This window comes from Octopus bimaculoides, chromosome 23, assembly GCF_046866305.1.
Source record: "Octopus bimaculoides isolate indiv1 chromosome 23, ASM4686630v1, whole genome shotgun sequence".
In the NCBI taxonomy this organism is placed as follows: domain Eukaryota; kingdom Metazoa; phylum Mollusca; class Cephalopoda; order Octopoda; family Octopodidae; genus Octopus; species Octopus bimaculoides.
In genome coordinates this window covers 16,862,262-16,875,347 of record NC_142950.1, presented here as the reverse complement: position 1 = coordinate 16,875,347, position 13,086 = coordinate 16,862,262, and the positions used below count along the sequence as shown (strand labels likewise).

The window sequence follows — 13,086 nt, the reverse complement described above, 5'->3', positions numbered from 1 at the left end:
TGATGATAATGATGATTATGATGATGACGGCGATGATGGTGGTGGAGATAATGACGATGATAATGGTAGAGACGATGGCGATGATGGTGAGGAGGATGATAGTGACGATGATGATGGTGATGATGATGGTGGTGATGGTGATGTAGTTATAATGATTATTATTATGATGATGATGATGATGTTGATGATGGTGACGGTGTCAAACAGTAACGCAGATGTCCCAAGCCGAGCTCAGCGTGGACGCAAACCACTCGTTTAGTAAAAAGACAAAAGCTTGCTCGATTTCGATTTTCGGTACCCCTAGATCTTCTTTATACTTTCTGCCCACTCTGTTTCATTCAAACGTATGGATCGAACCGATGCTATAGAAAATGACATTTGTTCAAGATCCCACAGTGTGGGACTGAAACTACGATCTGGTACTTACGAAGTGGACTTAAACATTCAGTCAAACAACGCTCACAATATGGCGGAGAGAAGTTCCAGCTCGATCTAGTAAACAAAATCTCCATACAGTTTGGATGAAGAAGTCACTGATATCCAAGTGGCTGAAATATTTCAGCAGAAAGACAACCAGGAGTCACGATCTGGATGCAAGTGTTTTGGGCTTTAAGGGGTTATAGGCCAAAACACTTGCACGGTTGGGGGTTTCTTCTCTGAAGACCTTCTACTCTTCGGCTTTCCTGAGAGTTTCTTATCACTCATGTACTAATATGGCATAATTATCATTGTACTTGTTTAAACTTCTATTAGTTTTTGATCAGAACAAAACAAATTGTATTAGGAGACCCTATCTGCCATGGGGGAGGGACACTAGTGTCTAATACTACTTCTCTTAAGGTTAAAGGTACCAATGTAATAATGATCAAATGTATTCCATTAGTGTTAAAGATATTTGATGGTTCCGTGATGTTTGACGACCAAGATTGATTAACGACTTCTAAACTAAATATTATTGATAATATATTTTAATTGATAGCCTTCTTGTTAATGACTTTACAGGTAAAAAAAAAACAAAAAAAAACATGCCTGCGCTCGTTGTTGAAAATGTCCTTCCATCCATCCATCCATCCATCCATCCATCCATCCATCCATCCATCCATTCAATTTCTCCGTTCAGCTATACCTGGAAGGATTGTGTGGGTAGAGTCCTCTTCAGGCACATCTTCCTTTGGGTCCTATCAGAAGCAATCGTCATTACACTTTCCTCAGAGACTTTATATATTCTCCAACTATCTCGTCGGTTGCTTCGGCTTCAATCTGTCTTCTGATCCTTTACTGCGGTATTTTAGCCGAACACACACACACACACACACACACACACACACACACACACACACACACACACACACACACACACACACACACACACACACACACACAAGCAAAATTTAGTCGTCACTAACTGTCACTGTCTGTCACTGTACGTGCCACAAGCACATATATTGCTAGAAATAAGAGTTCAAGCAATATATGTGCATACATATACACATAATATATGTGCTACGCATACACATAATATATGTGCATACAAATAGGACATACATTCAGAATTAATGACGACTAATGTTTGCATAAATATATATGTGTATATATATATATATATATATATATATATATATATATATATATATATATATATATATATATATATATATATATATATATATATATATATATATATATATATATATATATATATATATATATATCCATCATCCCCGTCCCCCATTCCTGGGAGTAATGTGGGAATAGAGTCCTGAGGCATCTCCTCTATAAGATCCTATCAGAAGCAACCACCATTACACTTTCTATTTGCATTTTCAAGCATGATCAACTTTGAAACAAGAATATTATCCAACCAACTGTTTCTTAGGTCTCCCGCCAGTTGATTCGGCCTGAAGATTCTATCTTGCGATTCTTTCCTGAGACATTCTAATCTCATGTCCGTAGAACCAGAACTGAGATCTCTCAATGCATAAATGTATGTCGTATATTTTTATGCTGAACTGGAAACTGACAGATTTTCGGATTTCATCCTGTGAGGCAAAGAACGACATTCAAATAATACGTAAAGTCACCATATTCAATAAATCTCTTACATAATTGAAAGTAACTGAGTGAAAAAAGACCGGAGTGAAACCAAGAAAACTGGAGCAACATTTGAGAAATAGAGATGTGACTCCAGAAAGTTTGAATCTGTGGATACTCTGAGGCTTCTTACTAGAAATTTCTTTCCAATTTGTTTGGTATTTATGATAAATGTCAGATTTTATATGTTTCTAGAAAAGAAAATCTCTTGATGTTTTAGATATAACTTTGATGTAAGAGAGTTCGGCTGAAAAACAAATGTCTGTTGGAGTGAGTAAATGTGAAGCACTACGTCTGCTGGGAAGACAATATTATATGTTAGCCTGTTCAGACTTTCATGTTCAGATACCATGAGAGTCTAAAATAATTTCTGTGGAGAGAGAGAGAGAGAGAGAGAGAGAGAGAGAGAGAGAGAGAGAGAGAGAGATAATGTGTATTGAGAGAGTGTGTGTGTGTCTTAAGAGAGAGAGAGAGAGAGAGAGAGAGAGAGAGAGAGATAATGTGTATTGAGAGAGTGTGTGTGTGTGTTAAGAGAGAGAGAGAGAGAGAGAGAGAGAGAGAGAGAGAGAGAGAGAGAGAGAGTGTTAAGAGAGAGAATGATAAGAGAGAGGGTAAGAGAAAGAAAAGGCAAGAGAAAGAGCGGGAGAAAATAAGAAAGACGGAGGATGTAATGTCGCACACAACTTTCAGTCATGGAATATATGTGTGAGTGTCTAGAAAGAAGAAAGAAGTTGCCTTAGTTCAATTCATTATTAATCTAATGGGGTTTAGTTTTGATAGAGGATTAAGACCGTGATTTCTTTGTGATGCTTTCCAAAAGTCACAGCAGTTTTAAGATGTTTCATTTATCATAATTTTTCACCTTTATAAAAGCGTATATCTCAATCACTGCTCGAAGTTCACCCCAAAATTAACTCATTAAATTTTAAACAATTCTGTTTATTTCTATCAAGAGAACTGTTGAAAGAGGCAGGGGGGATCTTAGCAATGACAAACGAGTCAAATAGGAATACGCAAAACCTTTATAAACAACACAGTTTACAAAAGTGAGTGAAGAACATATTCTTGCTTTGTATAATAACCCTTTCTATTACAGGTACAAAGCCTGAAATTTTGGGAAAGGCTCTAGTCGATTACACCGACCCCAGTGCTCAACTGCTACTTATTTCATCGACCCCAAAAGGATGAAAAGCAAAGTCAACCTCGGTGGATTTTGAACTCAGAACGTAAAAATGGACGAAATGCCTTTATGCATTTTCCCAGTAGTTCTAACGATTCTGCCGGCTTCCCGCCTTATTCAAAGATTTTATAATATGTTTTGAATGATTCGTTTTCTGGGTTAGTTCATTTTTTTGTATAATCTTTTGACTTCCAGTGCAATAGTCGTACGGAATGCTCAATCCCAGACACTGATGCTTGAAATTACTACGACTCTGACCTTCCTGACACCTCTCACTTTTGTACGTTCACTGTAAGTCTGATGCTTCTATGGATCAGTTAGAAATGGAACCACTTAATTCCTGACTTAATTGGTCCAACGTCTTAGTCGCAGTGTCTTGTTGACTGTAGACAATGTAAAGGGAACAGCGACTTCAGTGGCCGACGTCAAGGCAAAGATACCCATCAGAATACTAAGTTCCATCGAGCGTTCTTCCATGATGGGTATCTTAAGAGGGATTATGTTGGGTCTAGTTAATTAACATACCGTTTCTACTTCAGTGAACTCATATGGACAGTGTCCCTGAACTTTCCGATTCTTTTACAGACGATTCCAAAAATCTCACTTCAGCGACCAAGTTGGTAATCCCTGAAAAGCAATCGACTACTAGGATGGAACATTATTTTTCTTCTTCGCATGTGTTGTGATGGGTACACGTTGGGTGAATTGTATCATGACCTTCTTGACAAGGACACATTTAATTAGTGATTATTTCATCTCTACACCAGCATGTACCGTAAAGTGTATGTTTTTTTGATGAGGACATAAGATCAAAACAAGATCAGAGTTGTCTGCCCTACATGTCTACATGTTTGAAATAATATTAGCCATTGACTAATACTGAATTTCATCACTAAATATTTATTTCTAGTTATTTATTTATTTTTAAAATAGTCCTTACTAACACTAACTTATCTATGACTTGAACAGCTTCGATCCTTTCGGGGTCTGGTCCAGTTGTTGTTCTGGTTAAACAAGAATCTCGCAAGTCAAAGACAGCCGGATAACTGGGTTTCCGATTAATAAAGATCACGTTCTCTTATTTCATATAGAGTATGGTCTGGCGAGCAAGTCCTGCCTTGCATTAACCAATAATAATAGAGACGAGTGGAATGTGTTTATACGAGGTGGTATCAAAAAGTTCCTGGACTAGTTCTGTTACGCGCCAACAGATGGCAGCACACGGTTGCTTGCGCAGTGAAAACTAGCAGTGACCTTCATGAGGCTGTGTGCCGAGTGACAGCGCTGTGAAAGTTTTGTTTTGCTATAGTCCACGAAATTTGTCATGAACAGAAAGTTGGAACAAAGAGCGTAAAATTTTGCTCTAAATTTGGGAAATTTACTACAGAGACATTGAGCAAGCTGCGACGCGCTTACAGCGACGGGGTAATGGGTCGTACGTAATATTTCGAGTGGCACAGGCGCTTCAAAAGCGGAAGAACATCTCTGAAAGACAATGAGCAATCTGGAAGACCTGCCACTACCATCACCACTGGAAATATGAAGAAAATTCATCAACTTGTGCATGAGGATAGTCGGAGGACAATCAACGACATTGCTGATGTTGTTGGTCTGTCGAATGGTTCTGTGCAGGCAATTCTAACGTCTGGATTCTTCTCAACAACAACGCATCCTGTCACCGAACGCTCCTCACTTATAAGTTTCTTGCCAAAAAAACATGGTATCGCTTCCGCACCTGCCCTATCCACCAGATTTAGCACCTGCAGGCTTTCATCTCTTCCCCAAGATGAAAATACAGCTCAAAAGTCACTGTTTTAACACCGCTGTCGAGATCAAGAGTGAATCGCAGAAGGTCCTCAACTCGCTTAGAGAAAACCACTTCCAGGCCGGACTCCAAAAGTGGCAGGAATGCTGGGGCCAGTGTATTGCTGCATAAGGCGACTATTTCGAAGGTGGTGATGTCAAAACTTAGGTAAATAAGTTATATTTTATTATACATAACTAGTCCGGGAACTCTTTGATACCACCTCGTAAATCTCCTCCGCTTTAGTCTTGTGCTTACGCTATATGTTCTTTTAGCACACCATTAAAAGCCTGGTGTATTAGACGTCAACGTGATCTTGAAACTTCTTTATAGTCCCGTTATCTACTGCATAAAGAGCAATGCTCACTACTGATGCTCTCACGAAGTCCAGTCATGTCGATTTTGAAATACTTGATAACAAAGGATTCTATTTACGAGGGGGTGCCGAAAAGTTCTTGGATTTAAGAATGTCGTGAGAGGCCTAGCTGGAGGCCCAACCTTCGGAGTTTTTTCACAGGTCTTAGAAAAAATGAAGGACCGCTGCAATAAGTGTGTGAATCTGAGAGGGAAATATGTTGAATAAAATCATAATTAAATGATCCTGCTGTATTTTCTTTTACCCAAAACCAGGAACTTTTCAGCGACCCTCATGATGATACAGTCCCCACCACCACCACCAGTGTTACTTTGATATTTTCCTTAAAATTTCTCGCATTATAGACAACTAAATAGGAAATATATAGCATATCACAATCTCCATGTTGGCTACAAACAAGGAATTTTTGAAAAACAAAGAAGAAAGCAAAAACAAAGATAGGTAGGTGCATTTAACTTACTTTAACGTTGCTTGATCTTGCAAACAGGTTCTTCGCTCTCGGTAGCACAATCTTCTTAATCACCTGGTCATCCACGTATTCTTTGATGACGGCGATAGTGTTCAATGCTGCTTCCTGGCGGTGGTAGTCATCATAGTAGTAGTGTCGCGATATCATAATTGTTATCCAATGTCGTTATCAGAGTGATGGTGGTGGTGTTGGTAGTGACAATGATGATGATGATGATGGCGGTGTTGTAAGAGAGAAGAAACACAGATTATAGGAAAAGTGCAGAAGTGGAACACTCATATACGCATATATATGTTTATATATATTCTCATGTGTATGAAAATGTACTCAACACCTGTTATATATGTACATATATACATACATACATATATATGCATATATATATATATTTGTATATGTATATGTGTACACACACATATATATAGCTATATCTGTGTGTGTGTGTGCATCTTGTTCACATCAACTCATCCTAAACGCACCAAACTGAATATTCCGTTTAATCAGGCAAAACGAATTTGTACAATAGTGTCAAAGCCTTCTAAGCCTGATCAAAGACAGGAAGAACTTAAAAAAATATCCATGCGAAGAGCATTCCCACTAGGCGTAATCACCAATGGAATGGACAGAGCAAAGCATATTGATATCCAGGAACTAAGGAAAATGAATATTCAAAACAAAGAAAAATATTTTACCATTTGTGTCAAACTTCAATCCCAGAAACACTGAAATATTTAACCTCATCCACAAACCTCCCCATTCTACTTGAAGATGAGATAATGAAAAAATTCTGGTAACATGCCAAATCATCAAAGGCAAAAGGCAGCCCAAAACACTCGAACGAATCCTCACTGGAACGAAAACACATAAACAAATCCCCAACCCAACTGTGACAAAATGTGGAAGAACAAATTGCAGCATCTCCTTATACTTAAAGGAAGGACCAAAATTCAAACTTAAATATGGACAAACCTTTAAAGTAAAAGTAAACTTCACCTGTAACTCCGGAAACCTAATTTACGCAATTACATGCGGTGGACGCCAAAAAAACTACATAGGACAGACGGACGTTTCGTTACGCAAATGAATGACGATACACCGCCAATGGATTCGAGATGAGAGCACAAGGAAGATCTCCCTAAATAGTTACATTACAAATTGTGTGGGAATGACTACCCAATTTTAAAATCTTCCCTCTCTACAAATGCTCGGACTATTTCACCCAACAACTGAGAATAAACAAAGTATAACAAATATAAATCACAACTAAATATCGAAACACCTATCATTAATCAATCAATAAGGACCTTGCATACACACACACACACACACACACACACACACACACACACATTTTTTTGCAGAAATATGCCGAAATAGTCTCAAATAGGAAAAAAACAAGAAAGAAAAAGAATCTATCCGACAACTCTAATATATGCATGCATATGTCTCTCTCTCTCTTTCCCCTCTCCCTCCCCTCATATATATATATATATATATATATATATATATATATATATATATATATATATATATATATATATATATATATATATATATACACACATATATATATATATATATATAAATGCATATACGCGCTCGCGCGTGTATAGTGGGATGCTCGAAAACTTTGACAATAAAACACAAATAAATTATATGCACAGAGAAGTATATATTCAGGACTTTAAGTTTCTCTAATAATTTGATGATCGTTGCATATCTTACTTGTCACACATGGTCTCTCTCTCTCTCTCTCTCTCTCCCCATATACATACATACATACATACATACATACATAAATACATACATACACACACACACACACACACACACACACACACACACATATATATATATATATATATATATATATATCTGTGTGTGTGTGTGTGTATGTATATATGTTCAATCAAATGTCAAATACCTGATCGAATCGTTTAGTACTTTCGTGTATATGATACTCTGAGTAAAGGCTGCGTCATTTATTAACTGCAGCTGCCCAATGATTAAAGCAAGTAAAAGATAAAAGACAAATGCTAAAAGATTGAATGATATCGATATTGGTACATACCTGACCCTGCAGTGAATTAGAATCCAGTGTGTTAAAGACCATGGGAAGCACTTCCGACTTGATTTCTTCCTTTGGAGATTTGGCGAGAATAATGTGAAGTTTATCGAGAAGAAATGCTGTTGCCTGCATAAGAAAAACACAGAAATATTTAATAAAGAGGAGAAAATAGTTCAAAAACATGCAATGATGGTGTTAGGGTTAGTTCTGAGGTGGGGAAAATTAAATAAGTTGGAAGATAAGTTAGAAGGATAGGGGAGAGAGATGAGAGAGAGAGAGGGGAGAGATAGGATAAATGAGTGAGAGAGAGAGAGAGAAAAGAGAGAGTAGGAGAGAAAGAAGACAGAAGAGAGATAGAGAGAGTGAAACGGGAGAGAGAGGGGAAGAGGAAGGATACGGAAAGAGAAGGGAGAAAGGAGAGCGATGTTTACGATTTAGGATAAATATTAAGATTGGAAAGGAAGTCCTGTCGTATTTCACGATGGCAGGAAACAGGCCCATTTGTTCTTAATTGATATACTTAATTAAGATATTTCCCCTCGTTACTCATAACATAATCCCATCTATTTGGCAAACTGTTGATCCCTCGGGCGCAAAATTCTTCAGGTTTCGAAGTAAAAACTAAATATCATTTTTAACCTCTCCAGAATTAAAAAGCGTTTTCCATGTAAATAATGCTGAAAAGGACAACAGATGGAGCAAGGTCAGGAGAGCAAGAAGGATGATGCGAAGCTTCCATATTTAGTGTCATAACCTTTTCTTGAGTGACAACGGTAATATGTAGCATTGCATTATCGTGTGAGAGCAACACCTTTTTACGACTGACCAATGATAGGCGCCCTCTTTGCAAATTTTTGCGCAATGTTTCCAATTGATGACAATACTTAACTCCTTCATTTTGGTTTAACACTGCCTGAAAGATAATACTCTTCATCTCTTTCTAAACACTTTTTTCGATTGGAGTCCTACCTTTCATTGGGTGCTAGGCATTGTCATTTTCGATGGATATGCTATAGAAAGCCCAGGTAAAGCTCGGCAACAAATCTACTCTTTAATGAAGAGAAGAAAACACCTTGATTAAACTGAGAAGTAGTTAGATAAGGGACCCAGTGACTGAGTTTAGACATATCTTCTAGTTCATGAAAGTGTTTTACGATTGAAATGTCACTTCAACTGAACCGGCTTGTTAATTCTTGCGCAGTTAGCTTTGGGTTTTCCTCAACTACGGTTTTCAGAAGCTTAATATTGACAGAACTTGGCTGCTCAGATTGAGGAAATTCAACAAAACAAAATATTCCTGACGAAACTGGCCAAACAGTCATTGACATGTCCGAATACTTAAACTCCATTTTCATAGACTGAACAAATATTTCTTACCGCTTCCATTTCTAGAGAACCCCTTTTGACTTCATACAGCATTCAGTGTCCGATATGGGTCTGATAGAAACTCATTTTAAAAGGGTAACACCGATATAAGAGGAAGGAACATATAATCGATAAACGGAAAAACAACGAAAATCAAGAAAACATGGAAATCCTCTCATTAACTACGGCAATCCAGATTGCAAGCGCATTTTCGGTGCATTTAAAGCGCAAAAACTTTAAATTCCGTGGTACTATTCATCTGATGGTGCTAGTGATATTGAGAATACGAGTCGGGTGATGGCCAAACAAGGACAAAACAAGAAAGACAGCAAATCTTTAGGTTTATTGATAGTCTTACATGGCCGACTATATATTCTCTAAGCCTCGTCAGAGACTGATTAAGATCTGTGTTTGAGTCTGTATATAGTGATAAAAATAGAAGGGTAGAGTGGGAGTGGAATGGGATAAGATAATGACATGTGTTCGGGTGGAGCATCAATGAACATACAAGTTGCCACAACACTCGATGCCCAAAGGCCATACTAGAGTTGTTTACTGTCGCTGGTGCTAAAGGAAATGCAAAGAAACTGTTAATACGGTGCAGGAAGCTCAGATGTTACACGTGAGAACTTCTAAGCCACAGGGGCTAGCAGAGACCAAAAACAAAACAGAACAGCAACACAATTATCGGCAAGTCCCAGAATATACTAAGTTCTCAAAACAACAATGGTCGAAGGAAATAGTCTCACCCCTAATACCAGAATCACACAAGTATACAGCAGGAGAGATAGAGAATGAGATGTGCCCATAGTAATTGCAAAAGCAGGAAACGCCAGTACCCGCAGTAGTAGCTGCACCGTTCAATCATTTTGTAACGAGGGAAAGTGATGGTAACGGAAAACATCTGAAACTATTGGAGACAACTCCCCACCAATCATTCGCATGAAAAAAGCGCTATAAGTGGATTGATTCAGCTCCTTCGGAACATGGCTAAGCAAATTCTTCCCCTGGCAGTTTGTATAATGTGTAATGTTTCTAATTTTTAGTCACCAAACATGTTGCGATAGGAAAGCTGTGTTCTTTCGCTTTTTGGGTGTTTAAATGAAAATAATGTTGTATGCTGCATATATGTATCTGCGCGCAAAGAGATATTTTATTAAGATTAAAAAAGACCGTTGGCTCTGGTCTACCAACTTCAGTTTTGGCGCAGTACATCAATTCTTTATTAAGCCATTTATGGTCGAGAAGGTAGAAGTTAATGTTGTTAATTAACAAACTATACTTGCGGCAGTTTCTGTCATTCCTTTTCTTGATGCCGGGAATTAAATTCCTGATGCTGCCTGATATCAGGACAGATATATTTAACATTTAGTCATATAGAAAAATGTCACACTTGCGATCAATTGAGAAGTGACTCTGTATCAGGTTTACGAAAGTTTTGGTGATACTGGAATCCATCGAGGGTGAAAGATGTGTTCATCTAGATAGTAGGGTGTTTGTGTGATAGGGTAAAAACTCCTTCGATCATAAATGACCATGGGATTCTCCTAGAAAGTTCCCCTCATAAGCACAAGTCCGGGCAAGATTGTTTATGGAAGAACAGCAGTTGCCCATGCATACTAGCATCCCTTCTCCACGCCATCGATGTTATCCAAGGGAAAGGCAAAGGCTGATACAACTTGGCCCCTGTGACGTCACAACTCATTTCTACAGCTGAGTGAACTGGAGCAATGTGAAATAAAATGTCTTGCTCAAGAGAACAACATGCAGCCCGGCCCGAGAATCGAACTCACTATTTCATGATTGTGATCTCGACGCCTTAACCACTGAGCCATGCGCCTTCACATATATACTGGATAGTATATACTGTATTTCTTAGAAAAGATCCCTACTCTTTTACAACTTTATTATAATACAGAGCTGTATGAATAAAACTCCTTCATCTCTCGAGAAATGCGACTAATGATATTGACTATATTCTTTAAGAGTGCGTGTGTGAGTCAGACAATTTATTAATATATACCAACATTTTCTGAGGCTTCCTATAAGGACAATTTTCGTCTGTGCTAAGATCTAAATTCGTATTGGTACTGATCGTAATTCTTCAGTTTTATTAGTGGAATTTTGTGAAACAGAAAATTCTTCGTTATATTTAAGCTACTTTGAATTTTCCGATCTTTTTGGAAGCCCCTTGGAGTTATATTTACCCTAAGTGGAATTTGGCGTCAAAGACTCTCAAGTAGATAAATGCTGTTCACAGATATTTCACACAAGAATTTAAACTTTTAGAAATATCAGACATCTCTATTCTTATGACTTTCGCCTCAATATTGGTTAAAATAACCTGATTTTTTTCTGATTTTATCTAATGAATATCGCCATCTTTCCATTCTACTTCACTAGATTTCATTTTTGTGTTATTTTACAGAAATCTTTAAAATGGTTGCTTTAATAGACTTTTCTAATGTAGTTTTTGTAATACCTTCATTTATTACCGTTAATTCTTTCTAATGGTATTTTCTTCTCACTCTTTCTTTTCATCTTTTCTTCTTTAACTTGTTTCAGTCATTAGACTGCGGCCATTGTGAGGCACCGCCTTGAAGGGTACTGGTCGAACAAATCTTTCTTTCTTTCTTTCAATCACTCACTCAAAAATTCTTTCTTTCTCTGCATCTCGGTCCCCCCTCCCACGACCATTGTTTGTTTCCTTTCTATTTTAATTCTCTTCTTTTGTGTTCTCCATTTTCATTCTTTCTCCTTTCCCATCCCTTTTCACTCTCTTTCCTTCTCTCACTGCTCTCATTGTGTTTTCTCTCTACCTGTCGACAACATAATCATTACCTCCCTCAACCGTCATATTTCATATTTAACAGTTAGAACCTTGATATATAATTGTAAGTTTCGTTTTGTTTTATATTTTTAATATTGTAGGCAAAATTTTATAATTCTATCAACTTGCAATTTTTGAAGTAATATATATGTTCACACTCACATTCGCTCATACATACATGCATACATACATACATACATACATACATACATACACACACACATACAGATACTCATGTGCAGGCATAGAATTTTGTACGCGTAGAACATGTACACATCTTCAGATGTTTAGATGTTCAGAGACATCTTATGATATAGAAGTATTCTACGCTTACAAAGTTTTAAGCAATATGGATGTAAGATAGTTATACACACGAACACACACACACCAATACGCATATATATACATGTGTATGCTTTTATGTGGGTGTATGTATGTATTTATATATGTATACACATGTAAATATATATATATATATATATATATATATATATATATATATATATATATATATATATATATATATATATATAAATATATATATATGCATACATATGAATATATATATATATATATATATATATATATATATATATATATATATATATATATATATATATATATATATATAAATATATATATATATGCATACATATGAATATTTATATATATATATATATATATATATATATATATATAGAGAGAGAGAGAGAGAGAGAGAGAGAGAGAGAGGAAAAAAGCGAGAGAGAGGAAAGAGCGAGAGAGAGAAAGAGGTCACTTTTGTGACGTCTATTAATTTTGCCTTTTGGGTTCTAATTGCTAATAAGCCACTCCTTTTAATTTGTTGTTTACACTTTTACCCTTTTGAAAATCAGCAAATGTTTTCAAAGTTTCTTTTATAAG

General features: G+C 36.8%; 1 protein-coding gene across 1 annotated transcript in view; it reads right to left on the bottom strand.

Annotated features, from left to right (window-relative positions):
* The window catches only part of LOC106871154 (SCY1-like protein 2), a 726,002-nt gene that overhangs the window by 184,725 nt on the left and 528,191 nt on the right, over positions 1–13,086 (bottom strand). The window contains exons 10-11 of the mRNA XM_089340062.1: positions 7,992–8,114; positions 5,912–6,025 (exon numbers count right to left, since the gene is read on the bottom strand). Of these exons, the coding sequence (XP_089196188.1) occupies positions 5,912–6,025; positions 7,992–8,114 (237 nt within the window). The remainder of the gene's footprint in view (positions 1–5,911; positions 6,026–7,991; positions 8,115–13,086) is intronic.